We start from the raw sequence: 21,485 nt of genomic DNA on the forward strand, positions 1-21,485 counted from the left end.
CCTCCCGCCCCTGCGCCACCGCCCCTCCCTGGACCCCACCAAGCTCTTCCAGGACGTCGGTTAACTGCGCCCCTCCCACCCAAACCACACTGCGTTAGAAACTGTAAGCGGGATCTCTCCAAGAAGTCGCACTTGGGAGCCCCAAGCACTGGATAGAAGGGTCTGAGTCATCCGCTACCTCCACCACCAATTAGAAAACAATTATTGCTAATCGTCGTATTCGCACCGCCTGAGACCACAGCGGGGACCGGCAGGGGAGGCCAGAACTGGGAGAGGGAGCGGGCGGGGCTGAGGGCGGGGTGGGGGAAGGGCGGGGGGATGGGGCGCTCCCCCCCGCCCAGCCGCCCTCCCCTCCCCCCGCCGTGGCGTGTGACGTCCCTCCGTCGGCGGCCGCGGAGCAGCGCGGGGAGCCGGGCGGCGGCGGGCGGGGTAAGGCCGGGCGGGAGCCCTGTGGGCCGCGGCCCCTGAGGCGGCGGCACGGGGCGCGGGGTCGCGCCGCTCCCGCCGCGGTTGGTGCGCGGGGTCGGCCCTGCCGCTGCGCGTTCGCCAAGCGGGAGGGCCCCCGGCGCGGGCGTTAGCGGAGGGTGGCGTTAGGCTACTGACGACGCGGAGCGCGGCGAAAAGACGGCCACGGTGCCGCCCGGCCAGCAGCTCACGGCTCGGCTCGCCCGGGAGGTGGAGACGCCGGCCTCCAGGCCCTCCCTTGTCCCCTTCCCCTCCCCTCCCCTCCCCTCCCGTCCCTTCCCTTCGCGCCCCGGGTCACTGCTGGGCGCCTCAGTTGGGGGAAGGTGGGACGCCGCAAACCCCTGGACGAGAGCCTTGCGCCCCAGGGGCCTTTCGTTTAACCCCGCTTTCTTTGAAAGGCAGCGAAGTAAACTAAGTGTTTGTCTATTTAGGTGTGAAGAAAAAAAATGACACTCCAATGGGCGGCAGTTGCAACTTTTCTTTATGCTGAAATAGGACTCATTTTAATCTTCTGTCTACCTTTTATTCCTCCTCAGAGGTAGGAAGCCTCCAAATCGCTACAATAATAAATAGCTGGTTAGCTCTTTAGACGGTTTAGTGTGTGATGGAAAAGTTTTCTTAAGATTAAAAAAGCCTGAGTGCTCATTATATAAAAGGTAGTCTTTAAAAATAAACTCACAAATTAGTAATATATAATGGCCATATTAAAATGGCACTTTATATAAAACTACTTATTATATATATATATACAGATAACTTCCCCCTCCCTTCTAAAAGGAAAAGGGCCTAGTCCTTTTTGTTCTGTTGATTACAGATATAACAAAGCAGTGGTGGTTCTTTTGACGCCTGTCTTGTGGTCAGGTTTTACCTTTGTTTTATTGCCCTGAGTTAGAACAGTGAACTAAAAAAAGGTAAGTGGATAATTGATGTTTATAGCGCAGCATGGATGCAGGAATTGTTTCATTGGAGAAGTGGAATGATAATTTCGAAACTTAAGCCAATAAATGATTCTTAGTTTTGGCCTTACGCAATTCATTAATGTTTGTTTAATGGCAGTCTTATTACTTTATTTCCACACAGAATTAATATGTATGAAAAGTGCTGAATATGAAAAGTATCAGAACCTTACATTAGCGTAAGTTCATTAGTAAAGAACCTTCAAAGGTCTTTCTGTGCGAAGTATTTTAATTGAAGCATTGGCACTTTACCCCTGTAATAATCCACTTATTAGAGCAGTTTTAGATCCAGACTTGATAATGTGAATGATGAAATAACACTTCTATAAAAATATTGCAAGACGTTTATTTACTTAAAAGAAAATCTTTCGTAAATGAGATGCTAGAAATAACCCACTGAAGTTTAGTAAGATCCCTTGACTGAAAGAGACTTATGAAAGTCTTCACCTTGACTCAAGGGTCCAGTAGACTTTTAACAAGTCACTTGTAGCTTGCTTCTTACCTACCTGGATTTCTACTCACTTCTATTGTCTGTCGGCTATACCATCAATATTTCCTTTCTTATAAAAGAAAAAAAATTGAATCATACTGTAGGGAGGGCCATAGAGATAATTTTATTCAACCCACTCATTCTGCGGGAAAGTGGCCTAAGGTTATCTAGGTGACCTGTGACAGAATCCAGACAAGAATCTGACTTTGAGTCTAGTGCTTTTTCTTCTATTCCATCACCTTATCTCTTGTCCTGTTGACTTTGTTTTAGATCCTCAGCAATAAATACCCTGTTAAGTGTTTCGGTAATACTTGCAACAATAGAATCCTATATTCAAGAGAAAGATGTTATTTATAAACACCTGACTTATAATTAAGGCTTAACTTCACAGAAAAATTATTTTTTGTCAGTTGATCTTTTCTCCATCAAAATGGTCCATAAATTATGCATCTTTTTCTTCCTGGCAAATGCAGTAGTTTCTTTCCTATCCTGATCAAATAGCTATTTGTTAGATTTGTGTATATACAGACACATTATATAACTATATCCTCACGTACATAATGAAAACATGGTATATATGCACACAGATCATTTACATTATGTCCCTACTCTGTGTAATCACCATACTCTTCAAAGACAAGACTTCTGTCTTCATTTATTTTGACCCTCTACTTTTTTCTCACATAACCCACTAGTTAAAGAAAGATACATGCTCAGAGGTCAGACTGCCCAGGTTTATATCCCAACTCTGTGTGACCATGGGCAAGTTATTTACCATCTCCGGCCAGTTTCCTCATCTGTCAAATGAAGGTAATACTAGTATCCACCTCAATGGGTGGTTGTGGTTATTAAATGAGCTAAAACATGTGAAAGTGGTTAGAACAGTAGTGTAGGAAGGACTCTATGTAAACTGTTATTAGTGCTTCCTTGAATTGAGCCTTGTTACAAACCGCTAGTTGTTCCCTGTAGGCGGTCTCTTTTGTGTCCTTTTATACTCTCAGTTTACTTGAAATGTGAATTTACACTTGGACCTAGATCAAGGTATGCCGCTTACATTTTCTTTCTAAAAACACAAATGTTTGTCATGTAAAATTTGAATAGCAACTTTGGAATTGGAAGCACAGAAGCAAAAGAAACTGCATCTATATGTCTCTCTCTCCCCACCAACTTTAGGTTATTACTTAAAAGTTGTTTGCAAAACTTATTAGTTAATAAATTGCCATAATCTTAAAGTGAAACTTTTGTAAGTTGTAAATACTTGAAGTTTACCTAAGTGCCTATTATCTCTGCTGTCTCCTTTGGACTCAGTTACTGTATTATTAATTTAAAATGCCCTTGTACAAAGTTTGTCACCTTTGCAATTATGTGATGGATTACTTTGTCACTCTTTACCTCTTTGTCTTTGCTTATACTGTTCATTCTGTCTAGCATATTTATTTCCCTGTTTGATTTTCTGTGTTCAGATCTTGATCTGGGTGGTAATTACATGGGTAAAAATTCATCAACCTGTGCATTTAAGATTTTTGGACTTCATGTGTGTAATACCTCAATTTTTAAAATCTTCTTCTTGTAAAAGTAGAAAAACTCTCTTGGAGTAAATGTTAAAAATGAGCTATATAAAAATAAATAGTGCAGAGAATAGAACTCCTTATTCCTGAAACATTGCTAATTGTTAGACCAATAGATCTTTTGTTATTTCTGAGTTCCCTGATTAGGGAAACGATATAAAGTGATAACTTCTATCAGAAATTTAACATTTTACTATAAGAATTCCTTTTTGAGGTTTTGATCATGTATCTTTACTTTAAAAGTTTTTATTTTAGTATATTTAAGCCACCAGACAGAAGATAATCAAATGTCATATTATTAATAAATTTGAAAAGTTGTTTATTTCATGAGACATTCTTACTGATAAGAATTGATAATTCTCTAATGAGATAAAGAAATTAAATTTCTGTAATTCTTTTCACTCACTATGCAATTACCAAAATGTTACATCAGTTTTTAGAGAGTATATCAAGATGTTCTTTTTATTTTTTACACCTAATGTATTGTTTTACAGATGGCAGAAGATTTTTTCATTTAACGTCTGGGGTAAAATTGCAACTTTCTGGAACAAGGCTTTCCTTACTATTATAATCCTATTGATTGTTCTGTTTCTAGGTAAGTACTAGATTCCTCCTTTGAAGAAGTTTAACTGTAGTTTATTATCGTTATTATTACTGACGATTCATTAGTTTTTAATTAAGTTGATGTTGCTATTGACGTACAATTGACTTTATATTATGTGGTATATTGATCGTATCTAGATTAGGTAATTGATATATTGATAAGTAGTTGATAGATATTACTGTTATATATGCACAAGCATAAATTTCAGCAGAGTACAATGGTTCTTAACCTCTTGAGTTGTTTTAAGACTTAAATGCAGCAATGCATAGCCCAGTTTTCAGAGTTACCAATTATACAGTCCTTTGTTACTGTGGTCTCCTCGGCACCCAGGGGCTTAGCTGTTGGGGAGGCAAACAGAGGAATGGACTCACTAGGCCCTCAAAAGGAGTTTTAGGGGCAGGGTGTGAATCTTCATTGGATCCTAATTTAAAAACAACTATAACACGGACATTTGGGGGAGTATGAACTGGTCGTTAGATAAAATCAGGGAACTTTTGTTAACTTCAGTTGAGGTATAAGTGTTAGTGTTACTGTTACGTAGCAGAAGTCAGCAGCCTATAGCCTGCGAACCAAATGCCTGCTTTTGTAAATAAAGTTTTATTAGAACATAATCATGTCCATTTGTTTATGTATTATGCATGCATGTTTCCGTAAACAGCTACGGAGTGAAATAGTTGAAACACAGGCTGTGTAGTTTATAACATTTACTATCTGCCCCTTTACAAAAAAAGTTTACCAGCACCTGTTACATAGGAATATGTCCTTATTCTTAGGAGTTGCATGCTGAAATATTTAGAAGTAAAGTGTCTTGGTATTTTCAAGTTACATTCAGATGTTTGAAAAAAAGACAGGTAAATCAGATATGGCAAAGTGTTAACAATTGTTGACTCTAGGTGATGGAAATAGAGATGTTTATTGTGTTAATTTTTCAGCATGTTTGAAATTTTTATGATAACAAGTATTTAGAAGTTAGAAGTAGACCTTTAAGGTTTTTGTCAAACCAAAAATTCCAGGAGTCTAAGTAATTATGTTTTCTAGGAGGAGTAGCTGAACTAAGATTAAGTAACTTGTCTGAGATCACCCAGCTATTTCTCGACACTTCAGCTTTTTAAACTTTAAAAAAAAAATTTTGCCATAATGGGGGTACTGGAAATTGAACCCAGGACCCCCTGCACACCAACCATGTGTTCTACCACTGAGCTATACCCCTGACCCTGATACTTCAGCTTTTGATATACATTGCAGAGTATGTTTTCCCTCAGAATTGCCTCAGAATTGTATTGTGGGTTAATTGGATTTTACAGGGGCCAACCTGAGGCCATAACCACCATATATGCCACTGTTTTCAGAAAATGTTTCTCACATTCCATACCACCAACCTCTGAAATGGAATCCTCTTCATAAAACATGAGTAACTGGTGTGAGAAGGTATGAGTAGGTAATTGTATCTGGGTGTGAATGGCTTTGTGCCTCATTTCAAAATGTATTTGTCTCACAGTAAGTTATTAATGTTACTGATTGCATGTCCAGCCATAGACGACATAACACTAAGCAAGTAAAGAACGATAAGGAAATCAGGTCCCAGCTTTGCCACCAGCTTACTCAGTGGCCTTTGGAATGGCAGTTCATCTCTCTGAGTTTGGTTTCTCCATTTGCACAGTAAAGGGAGAGGGGAAATAATCTCTGCAGCTCTTACTAGCTCTCAAAGTGTATCGTGACCTTCTAACTCTAAAATCATCGCAAGAATGTCTGCTGAAAACTGCCACATCTCCATAGAAGGAAGGGAAACTTTGGCCAAATTTCTTTTGATTACATATATCAGAAACCAACTTGAGCTCACTTAAGCAAGAAAGAGGAATTTAAAATAAAATATGGGGGTTGTTTCAGGGCAGCCCAGGGAAGGGCAGAAGCCAAATTCCAGGGAGGGACTTTCCCAGGAGCTGAAGTGTTCTCCATGTCCTTTCTCCTGGTTTTACTTCATTCTTCCTTATCTCTGCAGACTCTGTACTCTATTCCCAGGACAGAAAATGGGCACGACACAGCTGCCTAGTGTGGTCACTCCAGCCATATGCAAGGATTAATTAGTCATTTCTGTATCCCAATTCCAGTTCTAAGGGAAAAAAATCAGACCAGTTAGCACCACGTATCCAACCCCCATTAGATAAGCTATGGCCAGGGATCAGAATCACAAAGCAGAATAAGACTGCTGGCTGGAGCCTACATCTGTGGGCACAGGGGTAGTTAATTCCCAGAGAAGAGGAACATCGCAGATGATTAATGCAAGAGCTTTAACCATGGATGGTTAAAGACAGGCAGATGAGGACTTATCCATGCAGCCTCAGTGTTTCCATCTCAGAACAGAGTAATAACATCTACTTCATTGAGGTGTTGGAAGGTTTAACTATAGTAACGTGTAGAGTACATAGTCCAGTGTTCTTGTCCACTAATGCAAACCCAGTAGGTTACTCAAGCCTAATTCATCTTTTATTTGGGAATTTTATTTTTATTTTTAATCATCTCTGTAATAACGTAATTGTTACAAGATGTTTATATTTCTAGAGCTAATACTAAAAAATTATGTGGTCATCTCTGTGTGTTTTAGTAGGCTGGAATAGGCAGAAAGGAAGCAAGAAACCCAGGAATGTGTTTAGTTTCAGCAGAAATGCATCCCAGGAGTTTAAAAGTGTCCACGAGTGATCTAAAAAAAGACTGCCTCCATATGGTTTATAGAAAATTGACTGTTGTCACATCCTCCCCTTATTGTTGCCCCCATTCCACTTTTCAGACATGGTCTCTTTGTTATTATGCAAGCGATTCCGGATGTAAGTGGGTTTGTATGACCACTTACACCTATTCTTTGATACTATTGCTTAATCTTTAACATTTTTGCGTAATGGATCCAGAAGTATTATTCCTGTTTAATTGCCAAGTAATAATGACCTTCATATTTCGTTCCTCTGGCCTTTTCAAAATAACTCGTAAATACTATTTTGTTTGTTTGTTTAGTTGTTTTATAGTGGTTGGCCTGCTCTTGCTATATTATTAAGGCAATCTGAGTAATGATTAACTGGAAATAACCATTAAGTCCAAGGAAATTTTAAAAAGATAACTTAAGAAACTACTTAAAATAGCTCTATGCAAACAAATTTGACAGCCGAGATGAATGGATAATTTTGTAGAGAAATATAATTTACCAGATGAAGCTTAATAGATGCAGAAATTTTAAGCAAACCACTTTCCATAGAAGAATTGTAAAAAGTTATCAAAAAGCGACCCCCTCTTTACAGAAAAGCATAAAAACAGATAGTTTTGCAAGAATTTCCATGACTTTCAAAAAACATATTACCAATGCTGCTTAAACCGTTCCAGAAGTTAAAGAATGAAAGCTTCTGGGGGAAGTTACAACTCAGTAGTAGAGTGCATACTTAGCATGCACAAGGTCCTAGGTTCAATCCCCGGTATCTCCATTAAAAATCAGTCAGTCAATCTAATTACCTTCCCCTGACCAGGAAGGAAAAAAAAAAAAAGAAAACTTCAAATTTTATGTAGCTAGAAAAAAATAAACTCTAGAATTGAAAATAAACCAGAACAAACAAACCAAATGTTATGTAAGATTGATAACATATGACACAGAGAAGAGAGTTTGTTTCAGGTAACTCTTGAACATAGTACTCTACTTCCTTGACGGCCTATATTTCAAGAACGAAAGTGATTATAAAGAAATCCAAAACTTTACTTAGTTTCATTGTTAATAATTTGAGAACTGTTTTATGCATATTGCCACATAAAGCAATTGAGTAATAGAAATAGCATGCCAAGTCAAAAATTAAGAAATGTTTTTTAAAATTGGAGTGATCTATTTGGGTTATGTCTTGGAGCTAGTTAGAGGTAGTGGTTGTACAACATTGCAGATATACTAAGTGCCACTGAATTGTTCACTTTAAAATAGTTTATGTCATGTTGTGTGAATTTCACCTAAAATTTTTTAAAATAATTTTTAAAAGGACATAGGAGTTCTGCTTTTGGTAATGGCAAAATAGCTTGTATTAGACTAACCCTCCTGTGGTAACAATTAAGAACTGTGGACAAAGCTTGAAAAAAAAATATTTGAAGGCATAGGAGAGTAACTAAAATCAGACAGAAACTGGAGGGAAATCAGCCGTTAAAAATGAGGAAATCACATTGTGTGTGATCACATGCATTTCACTTTTCCTCTGAGGGTGCTTCTCAGACCATGTGGCATGGGTAGATAAAAGTCAAAGTTGACAGCCGCACTTTTAACTGGCTTGAGGTGTCAGGTGTTAAAGAGGCTGAAATTTAAGGGGAGATATCCAAGAAAGGAGAGAGGCCCAGAAAGTGAACCCCAAAATCTGCGTATCAATTCCCCTCAAATCCTTGGTTGAATCTTAAACCATGGATATATAGAGAAGATTCCAAGAAGCTCAGTGGAAAGAACTGAAAGGGCTGAGCACAAATGTTAGCTACTACCCACCAAGGAGAAACAGGGTTTGGAGCTTACCCACCAAGGAGAAACAGGGTTTGGAGTTTACCCACCAAGGAGAAACAGGGTTTGGAGTTTACCCACCAAGGAGAAACAGGGTTTGGAGTTTACCCACCAAGGAGAAACAGGGTTTGGAGTTTACCCACCAAGGAGAAACAGGGTTTGGAGCTTACCCACCAAGGAGAAACAGGGTTTGGAGCTTACCCACCAAGGAGAAACAGGGTTTGGAGTTTACCCACCAAGGAGAAACAGGGTTTGGAGTTTACCCACCAAGGAGAAACAGGGTTTGGAGTTTACCCACCAAGGAGAAACAGGGTTTGGAGTTTACCCACCAAGGAGAAACAGGGTTTGGAGTTTACCCACCAAGGAGAAACAGGGTTTGGAGTTTACCCACCAAGGAGAAACAGGGTTTGGAGCTTAAGTCCCATCAAATTAGAGGGGCATGGTGGACACCTTGGACCTTTCCACCAAAATCATAGAAGGGTACTACTCCTTAGGAGTAGAGAGTCTGTCCCATGAGTTAGGAATCTACTGTAACTGAAAATAAAACCAAAGCTGACCTTCTCTAAAAAGTATGAGAATCAAGACTCCCCCCTACAGCTGTAATATGTACATAATCTTTGCAAGGGGACATGAATACACTGTCCTCTCTTCTCCAAGATGCACTATATTTTAGGCCACAAAGTCTCAGAAAATTACAAAAGATTGAAACCATGCAGAATATGTAAATGAGAAATCAATAACACTTTAAAGGTAAATTTTACCTCAATAAAGCTGCTATGAAAAAATAAATTGGGAGTGAGTATAACTCTCAGTCACAGAGTATGTGCTTAGCATACACAAGGTCCTGGATTGAAGTCACAGTGAAAAAAAAAAAGTAGTGGTTAAAATGGCCTCAGTTTTCCAATTAGAATCTCTTTCCCATATGACAATGAGTCTTTCCTGAAAATGCTGGTGGCTACACAAAAGGAGCAGCCTAACTTGCTTACACTTTCACTGGCCTCTGACATCTAACGCAGGTACCCTCCCTAGGACCTACAAGAATCCAGTATCTAAGAGTGCATTAAATATAGATGCTGCTAATCTGAAATCTGTTTTCCACTGGAAAGAGGTGATTCCCAGGAATCTGAGACTTAGTGGAACTGAAAGCATCAGAAGAGCAGTTATCTGAACATTTCCAGTAGCAAGTGTCATCCACAAGCCAGTTGGGGACCATATGCCACCATAGGTCAGATCACATTGTAACAAATCTGTGCCTGTGGAAATCTCAGTGTAGCGAAATATTTCTAAAATCTCAATAATTTAAAGTAATGGTATAATAAAATGCTAGTGCAGTAAGAGAAACGGAATAGTCTCTTGGAATTGATTATAATGGGATATGACCTATATAATGTTATCGTCAATAGTTGAATTATCATCAACCTGTTAGGGACCGAAAGAGTAAAGGATAATAGTTTGCTAGAGATGAGAGACAATACAATGGTGCTAAGTCCTAGATAAATAGTAAAAAATAAAAATGCTGTTATATTCAAAGTTTATGGCTAATATCCACTTACAGAGCATCTGTTTTGAGCATGGTACCCTCCCAGGTATCGTAGAGGAAAGATAGAGAGTCCCTACTTAAAGTCCATTACCTAAAAGTTATGTCAGTAGTTCTAAAACTGCTTCCCATTTCAATAATAATCTTATATTTTTAAAAGCCAAAAGTACTATTTTCTCTTTTTCTCTAATAGATGCTGTAAGAGAAGTAAGAAAATACTCCTCAACTCATGCCATTGAAAAGGGCACAGCCAACAGACCTGCTGCTTATGAACATACACAGATGAAACTTTTTAGGTCTCAAAGAAATCTTTACATTTCTGGATTTTCATTATTTTTTTGGCTGTAAGTTATTTTTTTAAGCACAACTTAAAAACATGCTTTATGTTTCTCATTTTTCCTGCCTATAATATAGATTTTTTTTTCTGTACTGTTTAGTATACTAACATCTTCATAAAACAACTGAGATGACATACCCCAATAACCAACAGTAGTCATGGCTTGTAGGTTTGACTGGTCCACAAGGCCCTGCATGATCTGGGCCCTGCTTCTCCCTGGAGCCCTGTCTCATACTATTCTCTGACGTGTGCACCACATCCCACCCACACTGACCTTCGCTGTTCATTCATTCATTCATTCTTGCAGCATAATTTACACTGAGTTCCCGTTGTGTACCTGTCTCCTTCCTGTTCCAGGGGCTTCTTCACACCAGCTTTCCCTGCTGCCAGATTACTCTTTCCTTCCCTCTCTCCTTGGCTAATTTCTACTCATCCTTCAGCCCCTTTCTCACCTGTTGTATGCTCCCGGAGAATGGATATATACTTTTCTTCATTCATGGTTGTAATTAAATACTGTTTTAACTCTTTCTTCCCCAACTAGAACCTTAACTCTTGGAGAGCAGGGACTTGTCTTGTTTCCTGCTGTATCCCCAGTGCCTGGCCCAGTGTTTAACACTTAGCAGTTCTTGAGGAAATGTCTGTTGAATGAATAACTGAAAATGACAATTACTACTTCTAACAATGGAAGCTACCCATAAATATATGTGAATGAGCAGTTTGGGGGCTTGGCCAGCCTCACACAATGTTCCTTGAACGGAGGGTGGGGGGGTGAATCTCTTACTGGCCCTACCACACTCTGAAATTCTGTTTCTGCTCCTCCTGGCCAGAGGCCTCTACAATGAAGATGATTAAATTAGTAAGTACCACTGAACCTGTATTCCAAATGTTAGTCTTCTAACAAGATTCCAAAGAAATGAGACATAGGCTTGTTTTGACTGGAAGAACTTGGATTTAAAAAAAAAAGTGTCTTCCTTAAACAGCACCTCCCTCCACCACACCCACCCCTGAAGGGGAGTCATTGGATAATGATTGCTTAAAGTCACAGTTCCTGATAATTAGTCTAGTTATACATTACTCTGACATTTTTTTATTTCCTTAGAGTGTTGCGACGTCTGGTTACTCTTATTACTCAACTGGCAAAAGAACTGTCAAACAAAGGAGTACTTAAAGTTCAAGCAGAAAATACTAACCAGGCTGCCAAAAAATTCATGGAAGAGAATGAAAGACTAAAACGGGTATTTAAATTTTTTTTTTAATTGGTGCAAATATTGCTGGTATTCCCAAGGAGTGGTATATTATTTTTCAGCATCAAAAAGAAAGTTTTCATAATTTATAAGCAGAAAATGACCATAAATAACAAAATTCAACAATATGATTGTTTCAGAAGCATGTTCTCATCCTTTAAATTTGTGTATTCTCAGTTTCCCTCCATAGTAGGTTAATGCCATTGGACCTTCTTCCTATGGTTCAAGGAGAAAACAGTATTCTGGGAATATGAATTTTAATTCCTTCATTACCATTGATTTTACTTTATAACTTAAAGCAAGTTTTTAGAAGTTCCTATGTTCCCATTTCCCTTTTAGTTAAATTACTTTCAAGCCCTTTTTGTTTGTTTTGTTTTTGTTTAAATGATGGTTATGTAGGAAGCAGAGAAAAATAGTTGATATAGATTGATGACTGCATGTAGTATTTAAAATCTTTAATTTGGTTATGCTGCTGATAATTCTTCTCTGAGAACCCTGTGCTGTCTTTTCCCTGCTACTCAGGGAGCATGTGAATCTGGTACTAATGTTTTCTACATTAAGTAAAAAGAAGACTGAATGGAAAAATGAAAGCTACAAAATTGCCTTGGGATTTTTTTTTTTTTCCCTTAAGTTTAAAATTTAGGAGTCAGATCTCATAGCTTGAGTATTTTCAGTTCATATTAAGTCCCATAAGTTTTCCTAATTTATGCTTAGAAAGAATAATCAATGGAACCATTCAGAAGTAAAACAAATTTTCTTGAAGAAAGCATTTCTAGAATAATGTGATAAGATGATTTCCCTGTTGTAAAGTAATGAAATATAAACAGTCAATTATATATTGCATCAAGCTATATTTGTATAAAAAGTATTGAGTCCAACAGTAGAAAATTATATAAGTCCTAAAGCTTAGCGGCTTACAGAAAGAACTGTAAGCACCACCTTTCATCAATTCTAAATGAGTTAGCTGTTACATAGTACAATGTTATAGTTTCTAAAACCTCTCCAGGCAAAACTCACTGCAAAAAATTATTTTTTGATGCTACACTGTCCTGGTCACCTATTCAAAGCCCATGTTTTGGTGTCTGCCTTATTTCCACTACAGCAAGAAGGTTAAGAAAGACCTTTTCATAGAGACAGGATTCAGAAATGTTTCTTTGGGTAGATTATAGCCAGCATCTTTTTAAATTTTTTTAATTGAAGTATAGTCAAATACAATGTGTCAATTTCTGGTGTACAGCACGTCCCAGTCGTACATATACATACATATATTCATTTACATATTCTTTTTTATTAAAGCTTATTACAAGATATTAAATATAGTTCCCTGTGCTTACAGAAGAAACTTTTTAAATCTATTTTTACATATAACAGCTAACATTTACAAATCTCAAATTCCCAAATTTATCCCTTCCCACCCCCCTTTCCCTGGTAACCATAAGATTGTTTACTATGTCTGAGAGTCTGTTTTTGTTTTGTAGATGAGTTCATAGTGTCCTTTTTTTTTTTCTTTAGATTCCACATATGAGTGATATCACATGTTATTTTTCTCTCTTTTTCTGGCTTACTTCACTTAGAATGACAATCTCTAGGTCCATCAGTGTTGCTGCAAATGGCATTATTTTAGTCTTTTGTTATGGCTGAGTAATATTCCATTGTATAGATATACCACAAATTCTTTTTCCAGTCATCTGTTGATGGGCATTTAGTTTGCTTCCATGGCTTGGCTATTGTATATAGTGCTATTATGAACATTGGGGTGCATGTATCTTTTCAAATTAGAGTTCCCTCCGGAAATAGCCAGCATCTTTTAAGGAAACTTTTAGAGGATAAGCGCCATTTTTTTTTTTTTTATTTTGTTTTCTACTGTTTTGAAAAGGCATTGATGCGTAGATGTCATAGGTGTCACTCTCCCTTTGTTGTAAACATAGTTCGGGGAAATGAAGCTATCAATATTTCTATATTCAGAAGCAAACAGTACATCGCTGGAGTGTTTCAGCAACACAGTCATCCTCATTTTGTACCTTAATATTATTTGCTTCATTTTCTATCCTTTGGTCTCATCTCACAATAGTAAAAACAAAACAAAACCCTCAAGGCTTTTTATTAATATATGATAGTGAAACTTAAAAGCAGACAGCCCTTTATCTATAGACTTACCATGTACCTATCTTGATTAAAAATTTTGCCCATCGTGTTTGAGTAATGAGTAGTAACTACTAATAGAACATTGCTTTTTCCCTCTTATTCTTCTGTTGTTTTCCTCTTTCTCTTCCGCTCTGAGAAAATGGAAAGTGTTTTTGTAGTTGTGGTATTGTTACCAGTCTTGTCCTTCAGGAAAAAATGCCTTCCTCAAAACATTTCTTTGGAGATTGTTTACAGAACCAGGTACTAATTGGCAAGGAAATTTATGTAATGACTACTGGTTCTTTGATCCCCCCAAATTTCTTTGTTTTTCTTGTTTTCCTCTCCTTTGTTTCCATGCCATCCTGGTTCCCTACTTCTGCATGTCTGTGACCTAGGCAGTGGCCCTTGATCATCACGGGTGCACAGATACACTGGGCTAAAGCCAATACACAGTTGGGAGAAAGTCTGCAAGCTGGATATAAATACTGTCAGTCCCCGAAGCATAACTGACTGACCAATAAAAGACAGGTCAGGACATCAAAGATGACTTCTGTTGCAGTGTACTTCATGTAGATTTTGGAATACTACCTGAGGAAGGAGAAAATTGCCAAAACACCTTATCATTCTCTATCAGAGACACGTTATCTAATGGAAAATGCATTACCCTGAGATCCAAGAGACTTGGGTACCAGTCCCAACTCTACCAATAATTAGCATTGTGATCTGGGGCAAGTCACCTCAAATGTTCTGAGCCTCAAGGTTGTAAATAATAGCTAACATCACTTCAGGCATTGCTTCAGATGCTTCACAGTCAGGTATTAACTCTGTCAACTGTTGTAACAACCCCATGAGGTTGGTAATGTTGTTGCCTGCATTCTCTGTATGAAGAAATGGTTAAAGTGACTTCCACAGAAAGCTTAAGTGACTTGCACAAAATCATCCTGCTACTAAGACAGAACTAAGGTTTAAATTCAAGCAGACTGTCTCTTGAATCCACACACTTAACCACGTTGTTTCGTGTTCTTGCAGATAGTACCTGAGATCCATTTCTGTTCTGATATTTATTTAATGAAATGAAATAATTATGAAAATCCAATTAACTTTTAATTTAATTGCTTTAAAATAACAGTGAGTTTTACTTCTTCTTTTTTTTTTTTTTTTTTTAAGCAACCACCTTTTCCCTGCAAGGCAGGCAACAGGAGTTATATTGTTTACTGATCTTTGTCCCAGGCACTTACTGTGGTGGGATAGTGAACACGTGCATTATTGTAGCTGGTAGATATTGAATTTCTGGTTCTAGGGCTCTTGGTCTTTCTCCAACATCAAGTTACACATAATAAATTTGAACAAGTTTTTGGGTGCAGTAATGAAAGCTTTTTTACAAGACCAACACCAAATCCAACTTTTCCAAGTCAATGGCATAATAATTCAAGCAGTCAGTGTAAACATTCCTGTAGCTCAGTGGTTCTCTTCTAATTTGGGTAATCACTGGAGACTGTGTGAACTGAATTCAGTGAAGTAATAGCTAGAATTGTTTTGAATTTGAAGTGATCAACAAATTTATAGAGATTTGGAGAGGTTTTTTTTCTTGTTTCTTCTCTTTAAAAAAATTTTTTTTTAAATTTTGATGATATAAGACACCTTCAGTTTTAGTAGGTACTTTAGTCCTTTATCTCCTAAACAATTTCTTGAAATCGTATATAATATATTCATTTGAGCTTTAATTCCTCCTTCGGATCTGCTTAATCTCTGTTACAACACAGTAGCAGCGTATGTGATCTTGTGCTACAGTATTTATGCTCTTGTCTCATCATTTCCACTAAATTAAAGTTACCTGACAGCAGAGACCATATTTCTCTTACATTTTTATCGCTTGCAGTACTTAGCATTGTAAAATATTTGCATGTAGTCAATGCTCAGTAGAACTTCGTGAGTTTCATTAATTTAATATATCTGCTTACATTAGAACAGGAATCACCCTGCGGTAGAAATTCTTTTCTGTGTCTGTTTATTTAAAATTGTCCTGAGTTGCTGTTTCATCTAACTGTGGAAGCTTTCAGCATCAAATTGCTGCCACTTTATGTAGTCAGATAATCCATGCCAGTGAGTAGTACATGTTCTGTTTTTCAAACATTAATTTGCCTTTCTTGGTAACTTAAATATCTTAAACTTTATTTTAGATAAGTCAGCTTCTTAATTCTCTTAACAATTATGATTTCCATCCAGACATAGTGTATTATGAAATTTTTATTCCATTTTATTTCAGTCAAGTATTTTGCTCTTCATACCTTAATTTTTCTGGCCTAGAAAAGATAAGCTGCCAAACATAAACATTTTAAAAGCAAAAATAGATTTTTAAATATAAAGGGCATTATAAAGGATTAACTGAATAAAAGCTATTTGGAGACTAGTCAATGAAAATTATATAGAATTTTCCAAACACAGAGGTGGCCCTGTCATTCTCCACTTACCTTTCTCTATTCTGACGACGTTACATTCTTCTCCTGTTACTTCGTCTATATAAACCTAGTCTGAGTAGACAGCTCTACAATTGGAACATGATAGTTTTCAAAGTAATACTATTCTCAGAACTGTTTTTTTTTCCTTAGATTTTCTTAACACAGTTAAGGAAAAGACATTCACATTTATCTAAATACTTTGGAAAATAATAATTTTAATTGTAGCCCAACCAGGAACTCTTGTTATTTTCATTTCAAAGATTTCAGTCATAGTAAGAAGAAATCCTTTTTGTGTGTTTGCCAGATACCAAGTTTCTGTCAGCAAAAATACTTTGTAATAAAGCATAAAATACTGAAAAGGACAAAGAATAAAATCAAGACCAATAATTTAAAATATATCATTCATCCCTTTTCCTGGAAGAATGTCTGGCTATTGCAGTCTAAGCTTACTTCTTTCTATAACTCTTTTCTGATAGCTCTTGAAAAGCTATGGCAAGGAAGAAGAACACATTTTGGAAGCAGAAAATAAAAAACTAGTAGAAGACAAAGAAAAACTGAAGACTGAATTAAAGAAGGCATCAGATGGTAACATTGTTTGCATGTGCAAAAGTAGAAAGAGTAGCATGATGTTTTATGCTGTTACACTTTACTGTTTTCTCTAAAACAAAACCAATGGCTAAATGTTCTTCTGGCTGAAATACCATGAGTGACCTATTTATAAATTCTTGTTCAAATATGAAGATAAAACATTGTTTCAGCCAAGAGAAACCTGCTCTGTTATACAGGAAAACATGTAGGTATTTCAGATCTGTGTTGTAAATACAGATGTTCCTGCCTCAGCAAAAGAGCTATGTTCCTGGAAAGTTGCTTGTAAACACATTTTTGGAAAATGAATCACACTTTTCCATCATAGTGTATTGCTTCTTTGAAGGAGGCAGTTGCAGGGGGACAATTTTGGTTACAAGAAAAAAATACATTGCTTATCTCAACCCCTAGTATTTTCTACCTGCCAAATGGAAGGTAAACGTTCCTTGAGAGATGGACAGGGATAGAATAAGCTACAGTCTGGGATGTCAGCTGAGAATTTAAACATCTCATTCCAAAATACATTGCAATGAAAAAAAAAAAAAACATTGCAATGAAGGCTTGGAGTAGAACATCCCAACTCCATTTCCCTAAAGGCAGCTATTTCATCTGCATTTTTTGTTTTTTGAAAAATAGTTCTGGTAGTGTTTTCTTCTTCTGAGTTAAAGAACACATTATTACCTGCAGCCACATAGCACAGAAAGATAGATAGCCAAGTCCGATGTCATCCCAGGAAACTCTGAATAAGTTTATGGCTTGACCCCTGGCAACATTCCTGCATATGACAGATAGTCCTTGATGTTGTCCAGAAACTGGGGAGCCTCTCAGCCAGAGTCAAGATAATGATCAATGCGTAGACCTTCTCCAGTTTCAAATCTCTTCCACTGTTTTGTGTTGGCAGTAAATTGGAGAATGTTCAGTGACTGAATCAAGAACTGATTTTGTGTCATTTGTAAGGTTAGATTTTTTAAAAATAAGCCTCAATATAATAGAAGTTTCAGTAATATAAACTACTGTTGGTTATCTATTTACATTGTTTGGATAGAGTTGACTTCATCAAGATATATGTGAATTTGAGATGGAAAGCCTGAAGATAAAAGCTACTTTTGTCTTAAAAAAAAATCACAGCCTATTTAATATGATATAAAATATATAGTCACTTTCTTACATCTTATTTAAAGTGAAAAAAAAAAGAAAATCATTTAGCGGCAGTAAGTTAAAAAATAAGTTACTCTTCTAGACAAGGTGGTAAACTATATGCGTGGTTGGTATAGTACAGCCCAAAATTCTAATCTTGTCATAGTTGGTACTCTTGGCTCTTCTGCAGTTCCAAAAGATTTGGAACATGACCATGAAGTTTTATCATTTATAGGGAAATGAATTTAGTAATCAGACATTTCAAAAGAGAAATAGTGTTCTTTTTTTACCCAACACAAAATATTGCTGCTAATCCTTCTGAAGAATGCAAGGGACTATTTCCAAAATACCTTTAATTAGTTTTTTAAAAATTATTTTAAAATCTTGCTTTCTTTTTTTCATATCTGCCAAGCATCCTTTTCCATATGTTGTAATCAGAGTATTACAGAAATAAAAGACGAGGGTAGGTTGGGTGCTGTGCTGCCCCTCCCTCAACCCTGGCTAGCTAGGTTCTTCTTCCTTTGCCTTTCAGAATTCCAACTCGGAGATATTTTGAGCTTTAACCTCAGAAGTCTGATACATAACTCTAAACTCAATATTATTTTCAGTAATATAAGGAAACTCAATATTTCTTTAACAGACAATTCAGGTGTTTGGAGAAAACGAACTTTGAAAATATAGGCATTTTGTTTATAATCTGATAACAGGAGATACCAAGCTTCTGTGTTTGAAATGTAGACTGCAAAGCTACTTTCAAAGTGAATCAGTGTTGAGGTAAAAACAGATTTTACCTGTTTGAGTATGTCCCATTTGGTTCCTGCAAAGTGTGTGGTATTTTATGAACACATTTTATTTACCCAAAGTTGTTATTTTAGATAACATTATTAATGACCTTGAGAAGATCAGAGTTCCATTTCTAAAGGAAGTACAACCTTAGCTATATTCTCTTGACCTATACCAGTCAAATTCATTAAGAACTAAGAAATAACATACTAGTACAAGATTGGGATGAATTCAGCAGCACAATGCTCTGTACATAGTACCATTCAAACATATTCATTGATTTCTAAAAATTGAGGACATTAAGGCTGACAGTGCTTAAGAAATGTTTCAGAAAGTTCTTTTATATTTCATAATTGAGTAGAAAAGCAATGTGGTTTGTTTTTTATAGAGGTAAACAGAGTATTTTCCATATGAATTGTCTTACCTTTGGTATTTCTTGAATCTAAGTGCAACATTTTCTCTGAATGTATTAGTGAAAGTAAAGTGTAAATACAAATGTCTATTAAAGCTGGTTAACCCCAAATTAAAAAACTGTTAATCTGCAGGCAGGTATTAAGGGCACTTACTCTACCAGTAGTACCTAACTCTCCATCAGTTTTTAACCAGCAGCTCAGATTTTTGACCAGAGTTAGTAAATCACCTGTGCTTCAGTGCAGTAATATGACCCTAGTGAGTCAAAAGCAAGCGTGCATGTCTCAAAGCACCCAGTTTACACTCAGGACTAACCTAGTCAGGTGTAAGGACCTGATCTGTCATTTTTAATGATCTGTTTAATGGTAACTCTGATGTCCCAGCATGTGTAGTAGTTGGGAAAGGGCACTGCCATAAAAAAATGAGAACTTGAGCTTTAAAGAATTTATGAAGCTCACAAGCTCTCATGATAAAAATAGACCTTGTATGTAGTGGGAAAGCTTCTGATGTCCAGGGAGATTGACTTCAAAGGCTCTTCTAGGAGAGCTTCCTATTATTTATTCTTAATATCTTCCCAGTATTTATTCTTAAAACTAGTGGAAGTATGTACCATTCAGTCCTTGTGTGCATCCAGGCGGTGGTAGAAGTAGGCATGATTTTAAAAGTGATTGAGTTGCATGTGGAAATGTCTCTTCCTCCTTCCTTTAGGGACATATCCGTAGCATGCTGCACTGAAAGTTGTCAGAGCTACCACCCTAATAGTAGAAGTTGAGAGGTGGTGTATTTCTCCTACATGAAGGGAAAAAGAAAAGAAAAGTATGCTTGGTCAAATCCCTTGACCCTGCCTTTATTATTCCTTCCTTTCTTCCTTCCTTCCTTTCCTACTTCCCTCCCTCCCTTCCATTTCTTCCTTCCCTTCCTTCCTTTCTTTTTCTTTCTTTTATCAGCAATTTTTTAGGAACTTTTCAAATAATTTATTCATTGTAAGATCATTTAACATGGAGCATAATTAAAACTGTCCTTAAAAAGCATACCTAGAGGATAAAGCACATTTTTATTTTATTTAATTATTTATTTGTTTTTCTTCCAGTTTTATTGAAATATAGTTGACATGTGGCACTATATGAGATATACCACATAATGATTTAATTTACATGCATCATGACGTGATTATCACAGTAAGTTTAGTGAACATCCTTCATCTCATATAGGTACAAAAGAAAAGAAATAGGGAAAAAAAATTTTTTCCTCTTGATGAGAACTCTTAGGATTTACTCTCAATGATTTTTTATATATAACATAGAGCAGCATTAATTATATTTTAATGTTGTATATTATATACCTAGTACTTATTTGACTACCTTCATCCAGTTCCCTCTTCCCACCCTCCACCTCTGGTAACCACAAATCTGGTCTCTTTTTCTGAGTTTGTTTTTGACGTGTTACTGACCTACAGTACTGTGTTAGTTCCTGTTACACAACATAGTGATTTGATGTTTTTGTACATTTCAGACTGATCACTATGATAAGTCTAGTTACCTGTGTCAGCAGACAAAAATGTTAGCTATTAACTGTATTCCCTACACTGTACATTTCATACTCGGGACTCATTTATTTTGCAACTGGAAGTTTGTACCTTTTAATCACCTCACCTGTTTCTCTCTTTGCTCTGCCCCCCAACCCCCGGCAAACACCTGTTCTCTGTATTTATAACTCTTTATGTTTTAGGTTTGTCATTTTTTTTTAATTCCACACATAAGTGAAATCATACAATATTTGTCTTTCTCTATGTGACTTATTTCAATTAGCCTGATACTCTCTGGGTCTATCCCTGTTGTTGCGAATGGCAAGATTTCATTCTTTTTTATGGCTGCGTAATATTTATGTGTGTGTACTTCATCGTCTTTATCCATTCATCTATGCATCTGTTAGGTTGATTCCATATCTTGGCTATTGTAAATAATGCTGCAGTGAACATAGGGGTGCATATATCTTTTCTAATTAGTGTTTTTGTTTTCTTCAAATAAATACCCAGGAGTGGGTATTGCTGGAGATTAAGCAAATTTTAAATATTGCCTAAACAAAGTATATACAAACAGAACAGAAACTGAGTGTAAAGGCCCATTCTGTGTACCTAAGTATTAGCAGCATATAATAGGGACTTGAGATTTGAACCAGGAATCAGAATCTTCTACTCCTATTTAAACTTCTGTCAACTAGAAGATGTATTTTATTCAGCTCTCAGCTAGTTTCAACTCTCTTCCTGGATAAATGCTTCCAT

The 21,485-nt window shown here is 36.9% G+C and overlaps 1 protein-coding gene and 1 non-coding gene across 5 annotated transcripts in view; both read left to right on the forward strand.

The window, feature by feature from the left end:
- The first annotated feature begins 52 nt into the window (after positions 1–52).
- LOC102523416 (B cell receptor associated protein 29) overlaps positions 53–21,485 on the forward strand; it is a 41,156-nt gene continuing 19,723 nt past the window's right edge. Inside the window, exons 1-6 of one of the 4 annotated variants that reach the window (XM_032484223.1) lie at positions 53–160; positions 897–1,003; positions 3,974–4,074; positions 10,318–10,468; positions 11,561–11,696; positions 16,765–16,873. In XM_032484223.1, coding sequence (XP_032340114.1) covers positions 912–1,003; positions 3,974–4,074; positions 10,318–10,468; positions 11,561–11,696; positions 16,765–16,873 — 589 coding nt within the window. In that variant the 5' untranslated portion in view covers positions 53–160; positions 897–911. Of the gene's footprint in view, positions 260–288; positions 430–553; positions 676–896; positions 1,004–3,973; positions 4,075–10,317; positions 10,469–11,560; positions 11,697–16,764; positions 16,874–21,485 lie in introns of those variants that run through there. The other 3 variants (XM_032484221.1, XM_032484219.1, XM_032484222.1) reach the window with 3 other exon arrangements.
- LOC116665120 lies at positions 19,878–20,001 on the forward strand. Its single transcript, XR_004321692.1, has one exon. It is a non-coding gene; the product is annotated as a small nucleolar RNA U109 (small nucleolar RNA).

This window comes from Camelus ferus, chromosome 7 (genome assembly GCF_009834535.1).
Source record: "Camelus ferus isolate YT-003-E chromosome 7, BCGSAC_Cfer_1.0, whole genome shotgun sequence".
NCBI lineage: Eukaryota > Metazoa > Chordata > Mammalia > Artiodactyla > Camelidae > Camelus > Camelus ferus.